Source organism: Acomys russatus, chromosome 26 (genome assembly GCF_903995435.1).
Source record: "Acomys russatus chromosome 26, mAcoRus1.1, whole genome shotgun sequence".
Classification (NCBI taxonomy): domain Eukaryota; kingdom Metazoa; phylum Chordata; class Mammalia; order Rodentia; family Muridae; genus Acomys; species Acomys russatus.
The window spans coordinates 46,913,035-46,937,656 of NC_067162.1; the positions used below are offsets into that span (position 1 = coordinate 46,913,035).

The window sequence follows — 24,622 nt, forward strand, 5'->3', positions numbered from 1 at the left end:
CTGGCGTCACCGCTCGGCCCCCCCGTGTCATGACAGCGGGCGCGGTGCGGATGACGTCATCTCGGCGCGCTGACTCTCCGCCACTGCGGTCCAGACCAGCCCCTCCATGTGTCAGGCGGGTGAAGACTACGCGGAGCCGGCGCCCCGGGAGCCTCCGCCCGTGCCGCGGCCGGGGTAAGAGCCTTCTACACCAGGCCGGGAACATCCCCGTTCGGCCCTCGTAGCCACCGACCGGACTTCCAGGGACTTTTTGAGTCGGCAGCTAGATCGAAGCGTAGGCCCTGGTGGGGGAGGCCGGCGCTTGCTCCTCCAGCTCAGGCTGGGAAGAGAAACGCTGTCTTCCCCCAAATCCGCCGCGGTGGGAGAATCTGCCATGTATGTTCTTACTCTCTCCAAAGCCGGGAGCAGAAATGTGTGAAATGCGCAGAAGGTCGGCCGGTGGTGGTGATACGAGCGGGAGATGCCTTCTGCAGGTGAGATCTTGGCACACACGCACCTTTTCTGTGCTTGCGTTTTCTTTGTTACTTTTAATGTGTTTGTCACGTTGGCCCGTTACCGTAAGTAGTGGTGGGAACCATGGGCAACGACCCATGTCATCTAAACTAGGCTCACGCCTGTAATTTCAACACTACGGATTCCGTGACCGGAGACTTCCCTCATTCAGATTCGAGACCAGCTTGGGCTACAGAGATCCTCTCAAACAGAATTCCACAAATTTCCTTGATGAACCTTCTGGTAGGAAGATCTCTAGGGAAGCTTATGGAGTGTCCAGACTCGGGGTGGAGGTGGGGCAGGGGAAAGGTACTTTGAAAGACAGACATTTTGGGCAGTTGGAATCCGTCCAGGGCAGGTCAGAACAGAACATCTGGGGAGCCTGGGCAGGTAGTCTGAGTGGAAGTTATTTCTTCTTTCACGGGCCGCACAGGCTTGGAGGGAGAGCTCCAGTCGTCCTCCAGGCCTTTGGAGAGGAATAAGGCATTATTCCCATGGGGACCACAGCAGGAGGACTCAAATTTTACCTGTAACTTCAACTCTTTTTTTTTTCCCCCAGACAGGGAGACAGGGTTTCTCTGTGTAGCCTTGGCTGTCCTGGACTCGCATTGTAGACCAGGCTGGCCTCAAACTCACAGGGATCCACCTGCCTCTGCCTCCCAAGTGCTGGGATTAAAAGCATGCACCATCATGGCTGGCTTTAACTCTTTTAGAATATAATTGTTGTTGTTTTGTGGTTTTTCCAGACAGGGTCTCTCTGTGTTAGCCTTGGCTGTCCTGGACTAGCTTTGTAGACCAGGCTGGCCTTGAACTCACAGCGATCCGCCTGCCTCTGCCTCCCAAGTGCTGGGATTAAAGGTGTGCGCCACCACGCCTGGCAGAATACAATTGTTTTAATGTTTGAGTGTTTTAACAAAACCTATAGCTCTCCAGAAAGGAACAAATATCTCCAGTGTTATTGCTCTAATGCCTAGCGTGCTGGGTACCACTCTGTACAGTGTATGCTTGTTGAGTGGATGATGCTCTCACGCTTCTGAGTCCCTCTGAAGCTCTGGGTCTGTTTTCTAAGATGTTCTACAAAAGCTTCTGGTGGAGGGGGTGGGAACTGACTTCCAGAGTCTTTCTTGTCACCCACCATGTTTTGGGAGCCTCCATTTGAAAGAAAAGGTAGTGTTACCAGGAATTACAGCCTGGGCAACGTAGGCACTTGTTTTAGGGCTTCCAGTGCTGTGAAGAGACACCATGACCCAAGGCAACTTTTTTTTTTTTTTTAGAGTTAATTTATTATGCATACAGTGCTCTGTCTGCATGTACACCTGCACGCCAGAAGAGGGCATCAGATCACATTATAGATGGTTGTGAGCCACCATGCGGTTACTGGGAATTGAACTCAGGACCTCTGGAAGAACATTCAGTGAGCCATCTCTCCAGCCCCCAGGGCCACTCTTATAAAGGACAACATTTAGTTGGGGCTGGCTTACAGTTTCAGAGATTTAGTCCGTTATTGTGATGGACAGGAAGCATGGCAGCCTGCAGGCAGACGTGGTGCTAGAGGTGCCAAGAGTTCTATATCTTGAGCTGAAGGTAGCCAGGAGGAGACTGACACACTGGGCATAGCTTGAGTGTGTGTGTGTGTGTGTGTGTGTGTGTGTGTGTAGGAATGAAGCCTGAAAGCCAGCCTCCATGACACACTTACTGCAACAAAGCCATGCCTCCTAACCTCCTAATAATCTCACTCTCCATGGCCTAAGCATTCACACACATAAGTCATGGGGGCCAAACCTATTCAAACCACCATAGTTCTGATTTAACAACTTAAGAGTATCTGAAAATGATGACATCTCTAGTCAAACGGCCCTGTGTTCTCTCTGTTTCCCCCTTGCACCCCAGAGATGTAGCACTTCTGCCTTGGGATCCTTGAAATAGATCCGTAACATGTTTCTTGACCACACCCTGCTCTAACCTCAGTTCAGTCTTCTTGTTGCACATGTGGGGCACACTGCAGCTCATGCTGCATGGGGTCCAGGCACAGCTCTGGGGGTCACCACCAGGAAGGCTTCTCCATCCAACAACCTCACCAGGCTCTGACAGTTTGTGTGAAGATGCTGCCTCTAAGGGTGGGCACTCTGAAAGAGGGACACTATCATCCAGAGGGTCTTGGGCTGGTGGGCAGGTGCAGCCAGCCTCACTTTGCACCTGTGTTACAGGGATTGTTTCAAGGCATTCTATGTGCACAAGTTCAGAGCCATGCTTGGGAAGAACCGACTCATCTTTCCTGGTGAGAAGGTATGTGTGGGGCCTGCGTGTTGGCTGTCAAACCCTGCTGCCTTCCTATCTGTACATTTTTCAACTGGCCTACCGTCTCTGGGCTTTGAGGGTAGACTTGGTGTCTGGGGATATCCAAGAAATTGAGCAGATATCCTCATGTTGAAGATTCATGTCCTTGCTGATACTCTCTCCCTACCCCCAGGTGCTCTTGGCATGGTCTGGGGGGCCTTCGTCCAGCTCCATGGTCTGGCAAGTTCTTGAGGTACATCTACACTATCCTCTGGGCCCAGACTTCTGGGTTGAAGTAGCAGGGACGCCCATCCTCATCCTGCACTACAAAGCTTTTGGTTGACACTAGACAGCAACCCCACTCCAGCTGGGACACCTAAAGGGACTCCTGTGTATATTCAGTGTGTGTGCAGTTCACAAGTCCTAGGCGCGGTCCTCAGGTATCCAGGTTTGGCCACTTGTGGCTTGTGGGCAGAGAGAAGTATTTCCTGAAAACAAAGGGAGAGGTGGCCTGTGTAGAAGGGAACGAAGCAGATGATGAGGACTCCAGGTTACCTCACCCTACTGAAGCATGCAGGGCTTCCTTGCGGGGCCCTGGCACGTGCTCTTTCACTGTGGGGCCAACTAGCAGGGCCAGTGTGGAGGCTGTAGTTGGCAGGCTAGGTGCCAGCAGTCTAAACTGAACTTGGTAAGTGACAGTGCTGCTCCAGTGTGAATACCCTGCGTGGCACGTCTGTGGCTTTTGTCTTAGCTGCTGATCCACCATTTGTCTGATACTGCTCCCGCCTTCCATAGGCTGTCACCTTTGTTCTACATACCAAAACACTTGAGAGTTCTGGGGTGCCCAGGAGAAGGTTAAGAGTCCCCACTGCCCAGTGTCCAGCTGCTGTCCCAGGCTGCTTAGGAGACAGGCTGGAGAGGGTGGGTTTTGAAGTTTCTGGTATAGACAGGGCATGCCCTTACACACAGGAGGAAGATTTGGACTCACATACTCTGCTGTGGGAGGGAAGACGCCCCTGGCCCCATGAGGAGGAAAGGGAGGCAGTACTGTCTCCGGTCTGGAGCGTCTGAAGTCCAGACAACTGCTTTTGGCCCAGTCTGAGTCCTGACACTTCTCTTCTAGGGCCTCAGTCAGGACTCTGCAAAACGGCTACGCTTTGTGCCAGGAGTCATCTATGTTGATGGTATGTCTGGTCCCTGGCAATAAGTGAACCCCACAGGCTCTCCAGGGACAGAGTGAGGACTGGGGTGCCTTTCCAATTGTTGAAAGGCCCCGGGTTGAAGGAGGCGAGATTGAGCTGGTCTTTGAGGATGAAGGACTGGGCAGTTTCTTTCACTGTGAGGGGAGCCTGTCTGAAAATATCCCAAAAGAAAAAAAAAAAAAAAAAAAAAAAAAGGCCAGGCCTGCCTTCACAAAAACTAAGGAACGTGTGTGTGGCACTGTCCCCCTCAGCCTGTCCCGGCAGGGTCTTCCTCTGTGAATCCTGCATGTTTCCCACCTGGGTTTCACAGAGGGAGCAGCCTGTGGCCAGAGCCTACAAGACAGAGCGAAGACCTTGGCTGAGGTGAAGCTGATCCTGCAGAAAACTGGCTTCCCATGGCATGTGGTTGCCTTGGAGGAGGTAGGCGGGTCTGCCCTGGTCAAGGGCCGTGGAGGGATAGCCAGCAGGGCCGCACCTTGCTTATCAGAGTCATCCTGTGGGCCTCTTGCCCTGGGCCTTGGACTCAGTGTCTCTTCTTACACCCTGGAAGGTGTTTGGCTTGCCACCATCGGTGCTGTGCTGTGCTTCCCAGGAGCCAGCAGGGACGGAGGAGGCCTACAAGGCTGCCGTGGACAGCTTCCTGCAACAGCAGCATGCACTAGGGGTGGAGGGCTGTGCAAGCCCAGCTCAGGGAAAGGATCAGCTCCACCCATCCCACAGCCAGGAGCCTCTAGGCCCAGCTGAACCCCCTGTATCTGCTCAGACTGAAGCCTTGTCTAGGTTGTTCAACTCCATAAGGACACTGACGGCCAAAGAGGAGCTTTTGCAGACCCTGAGGTAAGCACTCTGCCCCTAGCCCTGCCTGTTTTGTGGGTTCCAGCTCCACCTTCTGTAATTCATCTCATTACAGGACCCATCTGATCGTGCATGTAGCACGGACCCATGGCTACTGCAAGGTGATGACTGGAGAGAGCTGCACCCGTCTGGCCATCAAGCTTATGACCAACTTGGCCCTGGGGAGAGGAGCCTTCCTTGCCTGGGACACGGTATGCAGCCTAGCGGCCGGGTGTCCCTTGACTCTTTGACCCCGCTTTGTTTGAAAGCACCATTGGATTATCCTGGGGTCTTCCAAATGGAGAGGCCTGGGGCCCAGCCACAGATGCCGGTGGCAGGAGGAGGAGCCACTGCTAGGATTTGAACCAGTGTCTGCTCCCCAGGGCTTCTCAGATGAGCGACATGGGGATGTGGTGGTGGTGAGACCCATGCGGGACCACACACTGAAGGAAGTGGCCTTCTACAACCACCTGTTTGGTGTCCCCTCGGTCTTCACAGCAGCTATTGATACCAAGGTGGGCCTGTGAAGGGGAACTGCATGGGCTGGTTGGGGCAGCCCCTCCACATAGGGTCAGAAACCCCTGTGCACCATCAGGGACTTGAATCCTTGCCAGCCAGCTTCAGCCCTTCCTCTCGTAGGGCTGGCCTTGAGGTCCAGCTGGTTCTGTGACCTTAGCACCTGCCATCTGCTTCTGAAAAGGCCAGTAGTGGTGTCCATGTTCTCAAGGCCCCTCCTAGCATGTCCTCCTGTATCTTAGAAGAGCAGGCTGGTACTCCTGAGGAGGTAGCTTAAGAGGGAGAGAGTTGTCCCTGAGGTGAAAGGTGGCAAGATGACCGGTCATCTGTCCCGTGTGAGTCCTCTGCTGGTCTCAGTCCTGGCAAGGCTGGGCCTCAGGCATGTGAAGTGTAGGGTACTTGCTTTAGGTGGCCGGGTCCTTCTGAAGTCTCCCGTCTGGTTGTCCCTAGGCTCCAGAAAAGGCTAGCATCCATCGGCTGATGGAGGCCTTCATCCTGAGGTTGCAGACTCTGTTCCCCTCTACAGTCAGCACTGTGTACAGGTGTGTGTGCGCGCGCGTGCCTCTGGGGGCGCTATTGAGCCTGCTGCCCATGCCTGAGGGGAGCAGAGGCCACGGCTGGGGCATACTTATATTAATCCCTGTTTGCCTATGCACCTGCTCACAGGACAAGTGAGAAATTGGTCAAGGCTCCCCGGGAGGGTTGTGCCACTGGCCCCTCAGGCCCCAGCTGCCTCCTCTGCATGTGTACACTGGACATTGACACTGCTGGTGCGTGCAGGGCCTTCTTGGAGTGCTGTGTGGGTGGTTATTTGGCTATCCCAGGGTCCCCTCAGCCCCTCTCTGTTGCAGACAGTGCCACGGCCTTTGGGGCTCAGTCCTCCTCACATCTCTCCCAGATGCTGCCTGCAGAGGCTGGGATGCCTACTCCACCCTGCTGTGGTGCAGGGGAGGGTCAGGCCCAGAGCTGCCAGAGGGCAGTCGGCGGGAGGTGAGGTCCTCCCTGTGTCGGGTGGAGGGGGCAGGAAGCCTGGCTTTAAACAGAGTTCAGAGTGAGACCAGGCACACAAGGCCAGTTCTGCTTCTACAGGGGGGACGCACAGGCCTGCATCACAGAGCAGCTGTGTTATGGCTGCCGGGTGAACATGAAGGACCTGGTGAGTGGCTGTCCATCTGTCCCTATGAGCTGTCCCCATGGTCCCATGGCTTCTTACACTACCATCTCTTGCAGCCCTCCCTGGACCCATTGCCACCTTATGTCCTGGCTGAGGCTCAGCTCCGCAGCCAGAGGTAATGCCTGCTCTTTGGGGAGACCTCTGGGGAAATCCCAGGACTGGTTCTCACTGCAGCCTCCCCTAGGGCCTGTGTCTCTCAGGAAATCCGGGAGTATCTGATTACAGACGATGATGAAGAGGCAGAGGAAGGGAGAGCAGAGCCTGGGCAGGCCCAGCCATGCAAAGCCGTGAAGCAGGAAGGCGAGGACACGGGGATTGGTCTGTGACTGTCCACTTGCATAAATAAAAATGTTTTTACTTATAAAACTCTACAGTACTTGTGGGAAGGGAGAGAGCCAGGCCCCCAGACCCAGTGTGGCTAGCCCTGGGCTACACTGGGCCCCCAGCCCAACAGGCGGGGACACAGTGTCCCTTTGACAGCAGCAGCATCAGGGCTTACGTGGGCCAGGGGGCGTGTCACAGCTCGTGGCCTCAGGCAGCTACACTCCGATCCAAGGAGCTCCGCCAGCCTTGGTGGCCGTGCTGCCCTGGGGCAGCTCCTTCATTCCCGGTGCCCAGGAGCTGGCTCCTACTCCTTCTCACGCGTCCACTTGATCATGGTCTCTGGTGAGCGGTACAGGAAGATGAGCTTGGCATACAGCTCCTCCTCCAGCTCCAGCTCCCGGGTCTCCCGCACCAAGAAGATGTCCTGGCACAGCTTGAGGATGCGGTCCACACACGGCAGCTCCTCAAACATGATGGAGTGTGAGATCTCACTGAAGAAGCCCCGCATAAACTTGCCAATGACCAGCACGATGGACACGTATAGCCCCACGATCCTGTGGGGAGAGGTGTGTCAACAGGGACCACTCAAAGCTCCCCTGGGGCCTATAGGAGTCCCCCTGCAGTACTCACCCATAGCCAGCCAGGAAGCCGAGGCTGGGTGGGCTGACCTTGTCACTGAAGATGACCATGGGCAGCAGGTTGCAGTCAGCCTGGCAGTCCTGCAGCTCGATCACCCACCACTCAAGGAAGTCGGAGGCCTTGGTGTCTGCTCGCTCCCCAGGGCCCCCTCTGCCCACTTGCTCCCTCCGCAGCTGGATGCGCACACCAAGATAGTCGTCCTCCTCATCTGAGTTGAGGGGGGAGTTAGTCTTGGGCTACTGCTGGTCCCTGACCCGGCTGCACCCCAGCACCCCGTCCTACACCCACCTGGCTGTAACTGCTTCACAGGGTTGGCTTCAGGCCCGTTGGGAGCACGGATGTACTTGGGGAAGAGGTGGGGAATGATCCTGTGGAGGAGTCAGCGAGTCAGGGCCATCTCAGTCCCCCTTCCCACCTGCCCCGAAGTGGCCTCCACTCACACTGACTGGTCGGGTCTGCCCTCGAGCAGTTGGGCCAGCTGCCTTCGCTCTGTACTGTTGGGGGCCAGCTCCAGGGTGTGCTTCTCATTGGTATACTCCACAGTGCCACCCTTGGCCAGGTCCCTGGGGGGCAGGCAGCGTTAGGCAGTGCGGGGCACCCCCAGGCCCCCGCCCCCCAGTCAGCACAGGGCACACCTTTGGAAGTTCCAGGTGAAGCGCAGGGTAATGTCCGCTGTGCCATTGTACAGCTCCTGCTTCATCTGGGCGCGGCTCGGCGGGCTGATGCGCCACAGCGCCCCAGAGCTGCCCTCGATCTGCGCGGTGACGATGTCCTCGGGGCTGTACTGGCTAATGAACTGCATGGCCAGCTGTGCGGAGCATCCCTCAGTTAGGAGTGGCAGGCCACCAAGTCCCTGCCAGCCCACTTCACACCAAGTGGATACAGTGTGCAGGTCACTTACTGGGTAGGGGTCAAACTGCTGGGACAGCTCCTCGTAGGCCTGCGGCGTGAAAGGCACTATGGATGGCTGCTGGGCGCTCATGGTGAACAGCGGCTAGGGAAAAGGTGTAAGGTCAGCGTGGGGCCCCTCCCCCCAAGTCCAAAGGGAGTGGGTGTAGGCCCTCTAGTGGCTGGCCACTCACCTCGTAGCCACCTAACTTGAGGGTAACGGTGACATCAATGGGCTGGTTGACGACCCCGACCACAGAGCGTATCAGTGACATGAAGAGCAGTGGGAACCAGATGATGGCGATGAGGAAGAGGATGATGAGGCCACCCATGCCGTACTTGACAATTTTCTTCTTCTTCTGTCCCTTGGGCTGTGGGTATTTCTGGAAGGAAGACACTGGTCACCCTCCCAGCCCCACTGGCCACAGGCTCTAAGCCTGGTGTCACTGAATAGGCCTGAGGTCCAGAAATAACCCTCAGCAGGGTCAGCTGCTTCAGTGAGTGGGGCTGGGACCTAAGCTACACGCACACACACTACCAGAAGGGAGCCTGCTTCCTACACAGCTGCGAGCGGGGAGCTTGGTGTGAGTTTAAATGACCCGGAAGCCAGGCATCTCTTCAATCTCAGACATGGCCAGGGGCTCTTGGGGGAAACACCCAGAAGTGAAGCACAAAAGGGAAAACAGTGCTGTGGCAACTAACTTTGTGTTTCAAACCTGACTATGAGAGTGCGCTGCTCTTGCAGAGGACCAGAGTTCAGTTTCCAGAACTCATGTTGGGCGGCTCACAACTGCCTGTAACCCCAGCTCCAGGGGATCTGATGCTCTTCCGGCCTCCGTGGGCACCTCCACTTGCGCACATACCCACATATGTATGCATAGTGAAAAATGACAGAAATCTTTTTAAAAGGACAGCCAGAGGAAGCCTACAAATCTAACAGATGACCTGAGTACTTCTAGGACGTGACCTGAATAGATGTTTCTCTAAAGAAGATAATCAGGCAGTGGCAGCGCATGAAGTGTCTGTCAGGCATGGGGACCTTGGAAGTGCAGCGTGTAGGCTGACACGCAGTGACAACAGCAGCAGCTCGGCCATGGAAAGGTGGACAGACATGTTAGGGTTTCCGCACGCATGGAATCTATTACATGGCTCTCGCGGAAGTCCTGACCCGCCATGAGAAGACTCTTGGGAGCACTGCTGAGTGGAGAAAGCCTGGTACAAAATGGGTGTGTTATTAAAACGACAAACTCACAGACAGGAAGTAGACTACAGACCATCAAGGGTGGAGAGCAGGGAAGAGGAGCAACCAGTAAAGGGGACAAGGTTTCTTTGTGGGGTGGTGGGGTGATAAAGCTGGCTGCAGTGGTCGGCGCATGTACTTTGTGAGCATACTAAACCATGAAATGGTCCTGGCAACACATGGCTAGTATCTGCCTGACCCCACCACCCAAACCCAAGGGCCCGCAGTCCACTGTCCCCTGTTGTCCCCTGGACCCACTGCAGCTGTCCACAAGAGTTCCAGAAAGATCCTTTCTCTGGGCTGCTATGAGTGCAGTTGTGAATTTCCAAGAGGTACCCATCCATCCTCTTTGCCCTGGCACCTTCTCTGTCTCTCGGCTGCACTTGATGATGAAGATGTTGGCATAGATGTCTTCCACACACATCCAGTTGGACAGGGACAGTGTGGTGTCAGTCCACACCCAGTCCATGACTGCCCGCAGCTCCACCAGGAACGGCACTAGACGGAACCTGTCAGGGTCAGGGTCCCATCAGCAGGGACAGCCTGCAATGGCTTACTCCCTGCTCTGTCGTGATCCCTAGGCAGACCACACTCACCCCTGGAAAAGGAAGAGGTTCAGATGATTGTACTTCTTGGTGAGGAAGTTACCCAGGATACGTGTGGGGTAGCCACAGCGGATCTGGTAGGCGGACAGGGCAAAGTAAATGCACTTCACGAAGTACCACAGCTGTGCCACCGCATTCTGGCTGAACATCCTGGTAGGACAGGACAGGATGCCAGGAAAGGCGAACATGACAGAATCAGTCCTGGAGGCCAATCCACAGCCAGGGGGTGTAGTGCAGCAGGGCAGGCTGAGGCACCAGGGGGCAGCGGCTCACGTCACCTACCTCTCGGTGACAGCCGGCAAGATGAAGAACATCCACAGGTGAATGGCCACCACCAGGACCACCTGAAAGGCCAGCTTGCCCAGGACAGTCTTGCGCAGGTAGAGGGCACGGTCGATGACCATGGTGCTGAACTGGACCAGCAGCATGAACAGGAAGGCCTCAGGCACCTGGTCATCTGACAGTGAGGACGCAATGTCCGTGGCTGCGGAGTGCTTCTGTAGCGAAGGACACAGGTAGGGGAGGTGGAGCTGCGGTGCACCTGAGAGTTCCAAGCCCATGCACTCCAAAGGCTAGAAGCCAGCCATCTACTCTGGCGTCCCAGGTCAACTTACCCCAAAAGCCCAAAACCCAAAGATGATAATGATGAAGTCGACAATGTCGGCCAGGAACATGAGAGCGTAGACATCGGTGGCTGCCCGGTACTTGGTGTGTAGAATGTCGTGGAAGAAACGCCGCAGAGGCTGATACATGCTCTGGGCCCTGTGCACGGAGAGCCACAGAGAGCATCCAGCTGGGGACTGCCTGCCTGCCCCCAGTGCCCCCCTTCCCTCCATCCCCAGCCAGGCCACTCACAGTGACAGGCAGAGGCTCTGCAGCCGGCGCCCAGCTGCCTTCATTCTCTCCTGAACCTTCGATTTTTCTCGACTGTGATGTGGGCTCTTTCTCCCTGCAGCTCCTTTTTCTTCCTCCGCCTCCTCGTGCTCGGCTTCTGTGAGCGTGTATGTCCAGGGAAGCACCAGTGAGCCCACTCCAACAGGCTGACATCACCCCACTCTACCGACAGCACAGGAACCTCCCCATGGTCACCAGTGAGGGGCAACTGTGGCTGTGTCCTTTCTCGGGTTAGCCTTGAGTTAGCCTTGGGTTAGCCTTAGGACTTCAGCCCAGGCCCATAGACATCTTGTCCTGGGTACAGGGACTACTCCAAGGACAGATACTGGGAGGGCACTGAGCAATTGTGTGCTGCCCAATGGGTTGTCCCTGTGTTGGCCTGGCCACCTCCAAATGAGAGGTCACCCGTGTCTCCTACCCTCCCAGGAACCTGGCAGGGGTCTAGCCTGGGCTCTCACTCATAGCTGCTGCTCCTTTGGGTCCTGGCATCTCCTTCCTCCTCCTGAAGCGTATGCTGTTCTTCATATGCTGGGGCTTAAGGTCCTCTTGGGGCTCTTGGATTCCATCCTTGGATCTAACACTCCCTTTCCCTTGGGTGTGGTCTCCTGGGGTACCAGCCACCACCAGTTCCAAGGGATGCCCAGTGTCTGTCTCAGGCTGCGATTCCAACATAGCTTCTGACTCTTCCTTGGCCTCCTGGTCCTTCTCACCATTCCTGCAATGGTCCTTGGACAATCGATCCTCCTCATGGTCCCAGAGGCCATAGCACTATGGAGAACACAGAGGAGCAGTCAAAAGGCTGGCCCAGGGCTTGGCCGCTGGGCTTGGCCACTGGGCCCCTGCCACCCCTGCCCTGCCTCGTGGGCTCACCAGCAGCTGAGAGCGGTGGAAGAAGAGAGCCATAAGCTGCACCAGGTCATACTTGATGTAGCTGTCGGTTTTCTCGAGGCCCAGGATGCGCGGAGGGAAGTAGGGCTTGTTCTCGTAACGCCGCAGCACCACGTGGCTGTTCCAGGGGAAGAAGCCAAACTGGAACAGGTACTTGGTGACCACCATGACCTGTAGGACAGGGCACCTCAGCTTGGGCCGCGTGACCCGGCCCCGAGCCCTACAAGCTGCCACCCACCTCAGTGAAGACGATAGCCGTCATCCAGAAGCGCTTGCTCGGCCTTGGGATGGTCAGCATGGCCCACAGGAAAACAAGCACAGGCAGCACCAGGGAGGCAGCCGAGGCCGTGACCATGTGGTTGAGGATGATGATGAAGTAACAAAGCAGCTCCGAGTGCGCGGCCACACACTGGTACACGGCTCTTAGCAGCCGCAGCGTCCGGCCCTGCTGTGCTTCAAACTGCTCAGCTTCCTCCAGCTCAGGGATGTGCAGGCGCCTGCCGTAGGACCACAGGAATTTGGGGGCAAGAGCCAAGAGCAACTCTGGGGTACAGAGCCCAGCCCGCAGCCATGGCAACAGACAGACTCAGATCCCAGGCCTGGGCCTAGCCAGCTCCTCCCTCCCTCACCCAGGTCCTTTCCCTGGGCTTCCTGCTCAGGAGAATTCCCTTGAAAGCCTGCACACAGCCTAGCCCTGTCCCACCTGTCCAGGAGCAGCTCACTGGCCGTCCGCATCCTCGTACGAGCGTTGGCTAGAAGCTCCTGGGAACCATGCAGGGAGGTCCGAGCCTGGAGGTCCCCAGTGTCAGTGATAATCTCCTCGCTGCCACTGCGAGTGTTATAGCCTGTGCTCAGGGGGCTGCTGGTGTCATCTGTCATGCTGCTCAGAGGCTCTTCGGCTCCCAGCCCACTGTAGGAGAAAAGGTCAGAGAGGGCAAATATTTAGGTCCTGGGGAAGGGCGGAGGGATGGGGCTTGGAGAACAACAGAGGGAAGTTAACCCTGAACAGTGCTTTATCCCGATGGAGTCCTCAACAGCTCAGGGATCAGAGGACAAGCAGGGATGGGAACCCTGGCCCATCCCAGACCTCATGGGCCCTACACTGACCTTGAGGCTGTGCTGGGTCCATCACGGGTCTCCATGGGACCTGACAGCGTAGTCTCGGCTTCACTCACGTAAAGCTGGTCGAGCACGCCTCGGTGTATCTCCCCACCCTGCAGAGTATGGAGAAGCCCTCAGGCCACTGGGATTGGCCCAGCTCCGTTCCACACGTGCTTAGCAGGCAGCAGGTAGGGGTGTGTGGCCTTGCTGAGTTATAGGAGGGGGCTTGGCCCAAGTGGCACTTACCCGTAGAAGCTCCTGGGTGAGCAGGTAACGCTCAGCGCGCAGCACGTCACTCATGGTGCGGTGGTGCTTCGTGAATGCACGCAGCCAGCGTGTCAGCCCGTCTACCGTGGCCTGGCCCAGCACCCACAGGAACTGCATGGTGCTCAGCACACGCTGCATCACATGGCTGTGGCCTAGAGAGAGCAGGACGATGCTAGAGGGTTGGCTAGCCACAAGAGCCCTTGGCCCTCTGCCTCCTTCCCAGCAAGTCCACACACCTGCCATATCTTCCTCTGGGGCCTCTGCTGGCTCTACCTCTTGGCTCAGGTCACCTCCTGGGCACAGAGATAGTCAGACAGCTGCATAGCCTCCAGCTCCCCTCCTGGAGCCCCCAAACACAACTCACCAGAAGCCTGCTGTTCTGTCCGCTCCTGCCGTGCCCGTTCCCGACGCTGCCTCAGCACTGTCTGGGCGTTGGTTACCCATGCCTGGTACGCCATCTGCCAGCCAGACTTCTTAGTTAGAACCCTGGACTCTGTAACCTGAGGCCTCTGGCCTGGCATCACGGTCCCCTCCCAAGGTGGAGGTTGGAGGACCAGCCATGGACCAGATCCTAGGTCGGCTCTGTTATCAAGCTGTGGGTCTTCAACCCCCACAAGCCCTCTTTGGAAACAGACTCCAGAGACTCTGGCAGGAAGACAGACATGCAGCTGCCCAGGGTGACAAGTGCCAGGGCCTCTCCTGGTCCCATGACACCAGTATCAATAGACACATGTAGACTTTCTCTCAGACCAGGTGGTGGTCATAGAACCCATGAGGTGAGGAGGAGGAAGCCAGAGCCAGGACTTTCAGGAAATGCGGCAGGTGAGTAGTTGGCTACCTGTGACCCTCACTCACATCGCAGCCTGTTTTCCTAGCTGCCTGGACAGGTCGGAAGGGCTAGGTGGACTCCAAGGCCCTCTGATGTCTGTCCACGCCCAATGCCCCACTCAGGAACTCCACAGACAAAACAGGAAGGCATGGCTCCACCTCACCTGGAAGGCACTCTGTGCTGCAGGCCTGGGGTCCTCAGGTGTGGCCTCCTCTTCCTCCTCACTATCCGACTCAAACAGGAAGTAGTCCCCAGAGTGGATGACTGTAGTCAGCAGGGGAGAGAATGTATGTGTACGTGAGAGCCAATCTCCACGGCAGGACCCTGAGAAGTCCTGGAGTCCCTACCTTCAGTTTTGAGTTGGGTGGTAGCAGACCCGTGGCTAAGCTGTTCCCCTCAGCATCTTCCACCCACTTGGCTTTGCTTGAGCGCCACCCTTCCCACTAGGAGCATCCTAGCCAGGGTTCAGCAGGATGGGGAAGGTGGTCCGTGAACAGAACAGAGAACCATGCACAGGCCAGAGGGCCTGACGCAAGCAGACGGGACAAGGAGAAGCTAGTAGGCAGTAGGGTCAATAGCAGGAGTGCAGAGGGGTCGAGGCAGGGTACCTGTGGCGTGGTCCAGCCAGGGTCGCCACCACTGTCTTCGTGGCGGGGAGGAGCCCCCTGGGCTGTCAGGCCCTGTGGAGCGGCGAGGCAAGCGTGAACAAGCAGGGGAGCCTGTAAGGGCAGCCTATCTTGGGCACAAGGGCACGTGGCAGAGACAGAAACAGACACAGAACTCCTGCAGTGACAAGGTTCCATGTGGTGCCACACATCTCAGAGCCTTGGAGGGATGGAGAGGGGCCACAAGTGCAAAGGTAGACAGTCCCAGGTGGCCATATGGCCTGCAGGGACAGAGGAAAACACATCACATGGCATAGGACTGGGGCAGGGTCCCGTGGCACACCACTTACACACAGCACAGGACAAGGGTGCAGGGCCCTGTGGCACACCACTTAGCACAGGTGCGGGAAGCCTTCAGCAGCACAAACATGCCTGATACAGGTGCATGTGTGTCGGGGGTGGGGTGGGGTGGGGTGTTTGTGGCACATTACTTGGCACAGGTGCAGGGAGCCTTCAGCAGCACAAACACATCTGGATGCAGTGCGTGTGTGTCGGGGGTTGGGTCGGGTGTGTGGAGGAGCCCTCTGAGGTGCTGGGCATCGTCCATGCTTACCTGGCTCCTGGCTGGGATCCTGGGGGTCTGTGGACTGGAGTTGGCCACGACTTGCCTGGCTCTGCCTGTACTTCTCCTGTTTGGCACGGATGCGCGTCATCCTGCAAGTAGGAAGGAGCTCTGAGTGCCAGGCTGGCCAGAAGGGTCAAGGGTCCCTAGCCCAGATAACACCTACTGTCTTTTCAGCTGGGCCAGGGACTTCTCCTCAGCCTGGCGGTGGAAGTTGATGCTCTTAAGGTTGGCGGCGTTGTAGAGGGCAAAGCCCCTGCAGGGAAGAGATGAGACCTCAGCGCTTATCTCTACCTCCAGGATTGGCTGGGTTCAAGTCCCTTTCCCTTAGAGAACCTGCCTGGTCCTCCTACTCTTACTGAGGCATGTGGCGGGAGACACCTGTCACCTGCAGCCATAGAGAGAGGAAATGCCTTCTGCCACCTATTTACCTAAGGCAGGACACCATCATAGGAAGGAACATTGGGTGGCAACCCTGGGCTAGGTAGATGAAGCTGCTAACCCTAAGTTTAGCTCCAGGGACAGAAAGGGACACTCAGGCTACTGGGAGACACACTGCCTTCTGGAACCCAGCCACGGGCCGTAAGAATGTCAAAGCACCAGGGATTCATTGCTGAGAATGGGGGAAACTTCCCCCACCCAGGAGGAGCAGCTGGCCGACCTGGAGGCCTGCAGGGCAGTGGCCTTCAGGTCGGCACTGACATGCAGGAAGTAGTGACTGAGAAAGACGCGCCGCTGCAGAAGCAGGAAGAAGAAACAGACACTGTCCCAGATGATACCGGCCTCCTCCACAGGCAGCAGGCAGTCCCGGTCCCTTGTCATCATCTCTTTGGCTGTGAGGCAGAGGCCAGCATGGCTAGGGGTCGGCACCAGAAGCCGTGGGGAGCCTTGAGCCTGCCCCTCACCCACATTTCTTGCCCACTCACGATTGTAGTAGCCTTTGACTGTGCATACGAGGCTGAAGAGCTGGATGACCCAGCAGAAGTTGCTCTGCATTTGCTCCACAAAGACACAGGACAGGAGCTGGGGGCAGGAGTGGGGGCAAGTTAGTTCAGGGCTCCTGGGGTGGGCTGGGGCAGGGGGCAGGATTTAGGCAGGTTAGCCCAGGGCTCCTGGGGTGGGCTGGGGCAGGGCTGTGTGGGCAGTCCACTCACCGACAGCATATTCTTGGAGATGATGACTGTGACATTGTAGAGGATGAGGCAGTCCCACAGCACAAGCTGGGCTCGTGTGTCCTTCTGCAGCAGGGTGGTGCCAAAGAGCAGCAAGTAGAAGCAGGCCAGCAGGTACCCTAGGCCAAAAATGCTGATGCGGGTGGCCCCTGTGACAAACACCACCACAAGCACCAGCCAGAACAGGTACCGGAAGACGGCCACCTTCAGCATATCCAGATAGGACCTGGCAAGTGAAGATGTCACTGAGGTCGCTGGGTCAGCCCAGACAGGCCCTCAGCAGGTGCTTCAGAGTGGGCAGTGTGGGACCTACCTGCAGTGGATGAAGTTGGGCACAGGGTTGGGCTCCCCACGCAGGGGCTCCAGGTGGTCAGTGTTGATGCCAGCCACGCGCTGCCACTCCTCCGTACGCTCAGCCGAGAACACCTGCCACTGCTGGGAGGCGGAGAGCAGCAGGAGAAAGTCACCTGCAGGACAGGAGAGCGGTTGTAGGGCACGCAGCTTGCCCATGGAGGAGGAAGACTGCAGTGCCGGGGACTGTTCCCACCTGACAACTGAGATAGTGTCTATACATGAAGGCTGGAACCAGGAAGGAGCCATAATGAGGACACACCAGTCTATGTGTGTGCTGTACACGTGCATACGTGTCAGGGAACCCGGCCTGCGTGGATCTCCTGGCACACTGTGAGGCCCTCCGTGTGTGTGTGTGTGTGTGTGTGCGTGCTTACCACTGTGTGCGCACACACTCTCTGGCATGGCTTGTGTGTGTGCGTGAGGCTGTGGGGTAGCATGGCTCTTCTGTGGAGTGAGGCACCACTCAGTTTCAACCTAGACAGCCTGACCCCTTGCAAGTTCCCGGTGAAGTTCCCTTGTGCCTATGGAGACCTTACATTCTCCTGGGGATGGGCAGGCAACCGGGATGAGTGGCGGAGTTGCACTTACTAATAAGGTTGGTGGAGTTGGGTGCTCTGAAGAAGTCGGGCAGGTACAGCCACTTGACAAGAGCAGAATTCATGGGGATGGCTTTGCTCCAGCGCCATGGGTAGTCTGTACATAGGGGACACACCAGAAAGGGCAAAAGCTGTCCTATCTCCCCTCTGCCCCCTACCAGGAGCCTCAGAAGCTGGTTCCTGTGTCACACATTCCAGTGTGGTTAGGACTTGTTCTCAGCACCACCCACACAGTCTCAAGGACATTGGCCCACAGAGTGAGAGATTCTAACAGGACATGATTTCCACGCTGAAACTACACCAGGTTTGAAGGGGCTGGGCGTGGCAGTGGAACCCACGGATGGGTCAGAGGGCAAGACCGTGGTGAGCCTCACCTGAGACAGGACAGGTACATCCCAAGAACATATCAGTATTTGGAATGAATTATATGGTTCATGCAGTTTAAAGAAAACATATGAAACAATAACCCAAAGCTACAAACAACCCAGAAATCCTTCAGCTACTACACACCCTGGCTATTGCGGCTGAGGAGAGAACACCTGAAGAATTCTCCCTAAGTGAGACTGGACACCGGGAGGACCCTGCCGTAACCCGCCGACAGAAAGCAAACACCTGAGGAACTTCGCCTACACTCGCTAAGAGACAGAAACCAATACAACAGAGGCGCAGTGTGCCATTCTACCCTGTGACATTCCAGAACTGGACAGAAGGTAGGATGGTGCCCGACAGAGGGCATGGCTGACTGCACAGATCTGCATGAAGAGCCGTACAGGGTAGTAGGCATGCTTCCTAAGAACCAGGGCCCTCTAAGAAATGTGTGAAACTGTCCCAGGTACATAACCCAGGGCAGGGGACATCCCAAGCAATCTCACAGGGAGGAGAGGTTGTCCATTCATCAAGGACACAGAGGACAAGGGAAACCCCAGGAACCGCCCAGCTGCCACAGTGGGATGAGCCGGGATGCCTACTGGGTCCTCACAACCTGAGACAGGGGGACAATCTGGGGACTTGAAACTCTTGCCACTCTCTCCAAAACAAAGAACAGGGGCCGGGGTGCAGCTCACCGGCTCAGCAATGGCCTGACATGTGTGAAGCCATGGGCTCCAGCCCCACCCGAAGGATGATAAAGAAAACTTTGAACAGGTAGTTGAAAAGGCAAGCTCTCCCCCACAGAGAAACCAGTGGAAGACAGAAGACCCACCCATAAGAAAAGAAAGAAAGGCCGTCCCTGGAGCAGGGACAATGTGGGCAGGCAAGGCTGCTTCAGAACAGGCCAAATGGGAAAGCCTGGCTACGGCCATGGGCCACCCCAGCTCCCTGGCACCATTGTAAAGCCCATGTGATCAGAGTTCTTCATGCTTAGCCAGGCACATCCAACTCTCGGGGTATGTGGCAAAGCCACCAAGCTGGCTGTCCAGAGATGTCACAGGGATGAGAGAAGTTGGATGAAAGAGGCGGAGGACGCAGGGGAAAGGCCAAACTGCAAACAGCTAAGAGAAAGAACTGGTGCCATTTTACTACAGACTACACACCTGACAATGGCACGGCTGCAATGGGCTGTCAAGAGGCACCACAGCCCTGCAGGCATAGGGTCACCTTGCCCTCAGGAAGCCAACCTCGAGCCGGCACTAAGTGACAATGCTCCAGCTATGGCTCAAGTGGCCTAGAGAGAATAATGCGCAGGCCATAGAGGGTACATGCACAAAGCCCAGCAGGGTGGACAGGAAAACAGCCCGTGAGTTTCCATGCAACCATGTACGCCAAGCCCCTCATCCTGTGGCTTACCAATGCACAGTGCGGGTGGCATGCCCAGGCACAGGAGATACTGGTACAGCAGGAACAATGTGAGGAACAGACAGTAATTGGGCCAGAGGCGGGCGATGGCCTCGCGGCGGCGGCGTGTGAGGATGGCCACCAGCCAGCAGCCATGTATGATCACCATGAAGTTCATGCGCTGCCCGATCACGTTCACGGCCATCAGGAAGCAGATCTACAGGGATACAGGCACGGACTTAATGCTTCAAGCCCACAAGCCCAGGGCACCCCTGCCCTGAGGGCACAGAGTGGCACAGCTTTACTGGGGTGGGGGGCGCCAGTTGCCCAGACCAACCATCCTAGGAAGGCGGCAGAAGCTAGACACATCTCCCCCGTACTTGGAGGGAGCCAAGGCAGAGGGATGAGGAGCTCCGTGGCTGGGAGACTTTTAACTCCAGACACTGGCCAGCCTTGGCCTACTCCTGCCATGGAGGATGCAGTCCAACCTCCCTGACTTTCCTGGACACTGTGGCAAGCCTCTGAGCTAGCCTCGGGGTAGGCTGCATTTAGAGTACTTGGGCATCATTAGAGATACTTGGTGGAGCCGCTTGTCATCAGTCCTGCCAAAAGGGGTGATGTGTGGACGCCCAGCCTCACCTCCAGCCCAAATTTGTAGAAGAAGAAGTTGATGAAATATTTGAGGCAGCTAAGCAGGTCCTGGTCCAGCCTCTGGCGGGTGCCATGTGCACACACGGCCTGGGCAGGCAGCGGGGCCTGCTGGTGCTGCCGGCGATAGTGCTCTTGGCGCCGGTACACCACAGCCTCAAACACTAGGAGCAGAAGGATCTGCAGGTGGTTCTGTGAAGGTGGGGGGTCAGGGGTCAGTGGGGAACCCCTCAGGGGTCATCAAGGACCATCGGCCCTGGCTACCAGTCCCCACTCACCTGGATATAGCCCAGGTTGGGGAAGCCCTTTCGCACCCCGAACCAGTTGGCAGGGTCGACAGGGCCACGGTACAGCAAAGACTGGTTGATCTCCATGGGCTGCAGGTTGGTACTGTTGGGGAAAGGCTGCAAAGAGGCGTGAGCATGAAGCCCCAGGCCCCAGGTCAGGATGAAGTGGGGACTATGGGTGCTAATCTTAAGCCCATTCCACGGCTGAAGCTCCTGGTCGGGTCCTACCAGAGGTTTCATAGGGCTGCCAGTCTTGGGGCCCCCTTGATTAGGAAGGGGGACAGATCAAGGCCAGAGGTGTAAATAGATGCCCAGATGGGAATGGTGGAGCCAGGTGAATCTCTAGGCACAGCTGTCCTGAGGGCTTCCCTACCCTCACTGCAGGAGTCACCGACCCAGTGTCTCTACGTGCCATGAGGAATCAGTGCTGTTGGGACCTCCCCTCCAGAAGGCCCGGGGCCCTAGGGATCCCCCGTGCCCGCACCTCAGTGCAGTTGCTGGAGTACTCGTGTGGGTTGACAATCTTGAGCTGATAGAGCATTTTGCACACAATGATGATGCAGGTCCACACGGTGGACAGGCAGGAGGCCATGGGCCGGAAGCGCGGATAGGGCAGGGCAAAGGTCCACAGCACCACCAGCAGCAGATTCATCACAGACACCTGTGGGGAACAGACAAGCAGCGGGCAAACTCGTGCTAGGCTCCAGGGCAACCGGCCGTACGTAGCCTGTCAGGCCCGGCTCTGGAGCGCCCGGCAAAGCCAGGCCAGGAGGGACCCTGCTTCACACAAAGGAACACTGCGCCCAGAACGCTGCACTCACTTCTTTCAGGGCCACCCAGACAGTGTAGAGGGCTACTAGCTTGAAGACGTGCAGTTCTAGCAGGCGCCGAACAAACACCTGGATGCGGGTGACGACATCCGAGAAGCTGGCCGCGAGGTCCAGCAGCCGGTCGGCCACCAGGCCCCACTTGCTGGCTGCACCTGTGGAGGCGGGGCACAGTGCAGAGGCATAGGCCTTGGTGAAGGCATAGGCAGAAGTGATAGAGGTAAGGCTTAGTCCAGTGGGATTTGGTTAGAGGGTGGAGTGTAAAAGTGGGGGGGGGAGGTACTTGATGATGATGGTGGGGTGGAAAGAGTGGGGTTCAGTAAGGCGGGGCAAGGCTCAGAGAGAGGGATATGGCCTGGAGAGTGGGCAGGGCTTGGTGAGGAGGGTGAGGCTCAGCGGGGGTGCGGTCCGCAGTGTGGAAGGGGTAGAGCTTGGCGGGGAGGGGACTGGGCTCAAGGAGAAAGAGGCAGGGCCAGAAAGGAGGGTAGGAGTCTTTGGGGCTCATGTGTCCTCAAAGCCACATCCAGGAGGTGGTAGAGCTCAACACAGATACACTTCTTGGCACCTTGTGTGCCTCCTAGGGCTGTGTCCAGACTCACCCTCAGGGACTTGTGTGGTCTGGTGGGGCCCATCCGCGCCCAGCCCATCATCCCGGAAGACTTCCTCCTCCTCCTCCTGATGCTGTAGCAGAGGGGCCTCGCTCACTGCGTCCTGCCTGGGAAAGCCCAAGAGTCACTTCCTGCCTGTGTTCCTGCCTCTTTCTTGCCCACCGCTGAAAGCAGCATCATGGCCGCTGCTCAAGCTGAGATCCGTCAGCTAAGCCACCCTCGCCCCCCGCCCGGCACCATCCCCGGTCCCACAAACCAAAACCACTCGTTGCCACAGCCCTCGAAGGCAGTAAACCTGTGAGCCCATCGGGGGCGGCGGGTGCCTGGCGGGGGCACGTGCTCCAGGTCGGTGAGTTGCATGAAGGGCCGATGGAAGTAGTGCAACTGCAGGATGCAGGCCAGCAGGAAGAAGCCAGGGATGAGGATGCTGGAAAAGAGCTCGGACACGCTGAACTGCTCCAGGCCCAGGTCCCCCAGCCTGGCAGAAGAGAGGCCATCAGCACTTCACTCTGCCCTGCCCCAGCACCCACTGTGGACAGGAGCAGGGCCTAGGCGAGGGGTGGGCACAGGGGAACGTGCCACTACTGCCCTGAAGGGAGCGGCTCAGCTGTGCCCTACTCACTGCTCATCCGTAAAGCCCGTGAGGTTGCGCCAGTAGGTGGGAAAGTCCTGGAACTGGAAGGTGTATACTGCAATGAGCACCATCATAGTATAGGCAACCACGAGCCACCAGAAGACACGGAGCAGCTTCCTCCACAGGCTATAGTAGACCTGCAGGCGGTGACTGGTGAGCAGGGCAGGCGAGGGACAGGGCCCCACGCGCTAGCCCTACCTGCCCACCACTGTGGGCACCTGGAACAGTGTGAGGCACAGCAGGAAGAGGAACATGTAGACGATTTTGTAGACCACCAGGCGGCCAGCAAAGCTGACTACGATGAACATGCCAGCGCACACGTAGATCCAGTACTTGGCGTAGATGCCTGTGACCAGCTCCCCCAGGCTCCGCAGTAGTGTCTGCGTCTGGGTGGGCTCTGTAGAGCAGGGCGCAGGGCAGAGAGTACAGCTGGGAGGGGGTGACAGGGGGAGGAGGGGTGGAGGCCCCTCCAACCCCGCATGCTACTTACCTGCGTCTGCCACCGTGACCTCCAGCAGCGCAGCAGGCACCTTTGCCTTCTTCAGCAGCTTCTCCTTCACGAATTGACGAAGCAGGAGCCAGAACGTGAGCAGATAGAGCAGCTGTGGGGAGCAGGCGTGTCAGCGAGGGCCCAGGCCGTGACACAGGGCCATGGAATGCCCCCAGCCCCTTCCATGACCACAAACCCAACCTCACTCACATGTGTAGGCTTACACGGCCACAGATCCACAGATGTACAGGAAAGACTCACAGATGACAGCTCACAACCTTACATACTTCGGCCAAACTCACAAGTTTACACTCACACACGTACATATGCACACAGATGTTCACACTGGTATATACACATATGGACTCACAGTCCTGCTTGAGCTACATTATAAGCCATCAGCCCACAAACAAAGAACAGGCATCAAGATAGTTATATACCTGCCTTGTGCGGGGACACCCGGTGACCTAAGAGCCAAACTGACCAGACATGAGTCATGGACACCCAAGGCCACATAGTGGAGCGCTGTCAGGCAGGAAGAATACACAGGGACACCCACAGCCTCAAGGGCATGGAGACAGCACTTGCAATAGCACCTAGCTAACAGGCTTTGAACAACTTCTGCATCCTAGGGTGGACCCACGGGAACTCAGTGCTGACTTCAGACAGTCTCTACCCGGCTGGACAAGCGGCCAATCAACAGAACATTAATAATATCTTCCTGAGAGCCTGGGGAGAAAGCCCACCACCACCCACATGTGGCCGATGACACTCACCATGGCACCAAGGTCCAGGCAGGGGTAGCGCGTGTGCTCCAATCCCAGCTGGTGCAGACTGACAGGGCCCAAGGTAGTGGGCAGCTCGGGGAGCTCCATGGCCCACACATAGCGCAGGCAGCAGAGCGTCAGCCCGTACAGCAGGATGAAGGGCGAGCAGAGCATGGCGAACTGGTGGCGGCTACGCACAGTCCAGATGAGGCAGGCCCAGAGCAGCAGCACGAAGGTCAACCAACTGTGGTACGTGATGCTCCACACCTGGACAGCCAGGGACAATGGGCAGGGCCAGCTCTTCAGCCCCCAGCGGTAAGCGCCCCTCCATGAGGTAGCCCGCACACAGCATGTGCACGCACACACTGCACAGCTATGAACTGTCAGTGACTCCCGGGGGCAGTTCCAGCACCATTTCTGGTGACTGGGGCCTCAGTTTCTAAAATAAACTGCATCCCCTCCCTGCAGTGGCCCTGGGGGCTGTTCCTTACCATCATGGCGATCAGGGCACACACATAGCTCTGGTCCATGATGAGGTGGCCCAGGCCATGGAGGGGCGACATCTCTTTCAGCTCGGCCAATCTGGGGCGTGCTGGGGGTAGGGATGAGATTAGCTGCCACATAGGAACCCTGTGGAGTCTCTTCCCCCATTCTCAATGTGGCCCTAAAGGACAGAGCAGGCCACCTGCACTGGCACGGCCTTACAGGTGAGAGGGGGCCAGGCTCACCAGGCAGCCACAGTGGATGCTGGCCATTGGCTGGCCAAAAACAACAGAAGCATCTGACCCTTCTAGAATGTCATGTGACCCTGGCCAGACCCTACTGGCCTCATTTTTTAAGACTCTGATGCAGGAGGAGTGGCCCTTTAAGATCCGTGACTCGCACACATCACACAAGGGCGAGTTGCAAAAGCGGAGGTCAGGAGATGTAGCCCGGTAGCGCAGTGTAAGCCTGGCATGCAAGGTCTTGTAGCCTATCCTGAGTATCAGAAAATAATTCCAACACCAAAGTTCAAAGCAGAGCTTTGCAAGATGGCTCAGAGGTTAAGGTGCCTGCCACCAAGCCAGAG

General features: G+C 57.1%; 2 protein-coding genes across 4 annotated transcripts in view; one reads left to right on the top strand and one right to left on the bottom strand.

Moving 5' to 3' along the window:
• The first annotated feature begins 49 nt into the window (after window positions 1-49).
• Window positions 50-6,827, top strand: Ctu2 (cytosolic thiouridylase subunit 2). 3 transcript variants are annotated; one of them, XM_051169270.1, is made up of 15 exons: window positions 50-174; window positions 399-473; window positions 2,700-2,778; window positions 2,963-3,022; window positions 3,893-3,953; window positions 4,282-4,391; window positions 4,522-4,808; window positions 4,882-5,017; window positions 5,189-5,320; window positions 5,772-5,863; window positions 5,988-6,091; window positions 6,173-6,311; window positions 6,411-6,477; window positions 6,552-6,610; window positions 6,680-6,827. In XM_051169270.1, the coding sequence occupies exons 1-15, from the start codon at window positions 107-109 to the stop codon at window positions 6,819-6,821; spliced, it is 1,611 nt and encodes a 536-aa protein (XP_051025227.1). In that variant the 5' UTR covers window positions 50-106; the 3' UTR covers window positions 6,822-6,827. The 3 variants fall into 3 exon arrangements, with proteins under 3 accessions (XP_051025227.1, XP_051025226.1, XP_051025228.1); XM_051169269.1 differs by having other exon boundaries at window positions 5,988-6,311; XM_051169271.1 differs by lacking the exons at window positions 50-174; window positions 399-473 and adding an exon at window positions 1,418-1,659 and having other exon boundaries at window positions 5,988-6,311.
• A 292-nt stretch (window positions 6,828-7,119) lies between these two features.
• Window positions 7,120-24,622, bottom strand: part of Piezo1 (piezo type mechanosensitive ion channel component 1) — a 64,934-nt gene continuing 47,431 nt past the window's right edge. The window contains 41 exon segments of the mRNA XM_051169272.1: window positions 7,120-7,373; window positions 7,450-7,666; window positions 7,747-7,826; window positions 7,899-8,021; window positions 8,094-8,266; window positions 8,360-8,452; window positions 8,541-8,729; window positions 9,948-10,095; window positions 10,183-10,341; window positions 10,474-10,688; window positions 10,806-10,953; window positions 11,047-11,182; window positions 11,544-11,853; window positions 11,956-12,144; window positions 12,212-12,470; window positions 12,677-12,883; window positions 13,081-13,187; window positions 13,321-13,493; window positions 13,578-13,634; window positions 13,706-13,799; window positions 14,334-14,434; window positions 14,779-14,850; window positions 15,389-15,489; window positions 15,564-15,653; window positions 16,059-16,230; window positions 16,324-16,420; window positions 16,552-16,795; window positions 16,883-17,036; window positions 17,512-17,616; window positions 19,305-19,509; window positions 19,932-20,132; window positions 20,219-20,344; window positions 20,712-20,888; window positions 21,049-21,209; window positions 21,654-21,769; window positions 21,958-22,140; window positions 22,285-22,433; window positions 22,515-22,693; window positions 22,787-22,898; window positions 23,563-23,820; window positions 24,045-24,145. Coding sequence (XP_051025229.1) covers window positions 7,124-7,373; window positions 7,450-7,666; window positions 7,747-7,826; window positions 7,899-8,021; window positions 8,094-8,266; window positions 8,360-8,452; window positions 8,541-8,729; window positions 9,948-10,095; window positions 10,183-10,341; window positions 10,474-10,688; window positions 10,806-10,953; window positions 11,047-11,182; window positions 11,544-11,853; window positions 11,956-12,144; window positions 12,212-12,470; window positions 12,677-12,883; window positions 13,081-13,187; window positions 13,321-13,493; window positions 13,578-13,634; window positions 13,706-13,799; window positions 14,334-14,434; window positions 14,779-14,850; window positions 15,389-15,489; window positions 15,564-15,653; window positions 16,059-16,230; window positions 16,324-16,420; window positions 16,552-16,795; window positions 16,883-17,036; window positions 17,512-17,616; window positions 19,305-19,509; window positions 19,932-20,132; window positions 20,219-20,344; window positions 20,712-20,888; window positions 21,049-21,209; window positions 21,654-21,769; window positions 21,958-22,140; window positions 22,285-22,433; window positions 22,515-22,693; window positions 22,787-22,898; window positions 23,563-23,820; window positions 24,045-24,145 — 6,431 coding nt within the window. The 3' untranslated portion in view covers window positions 7,120-7,123.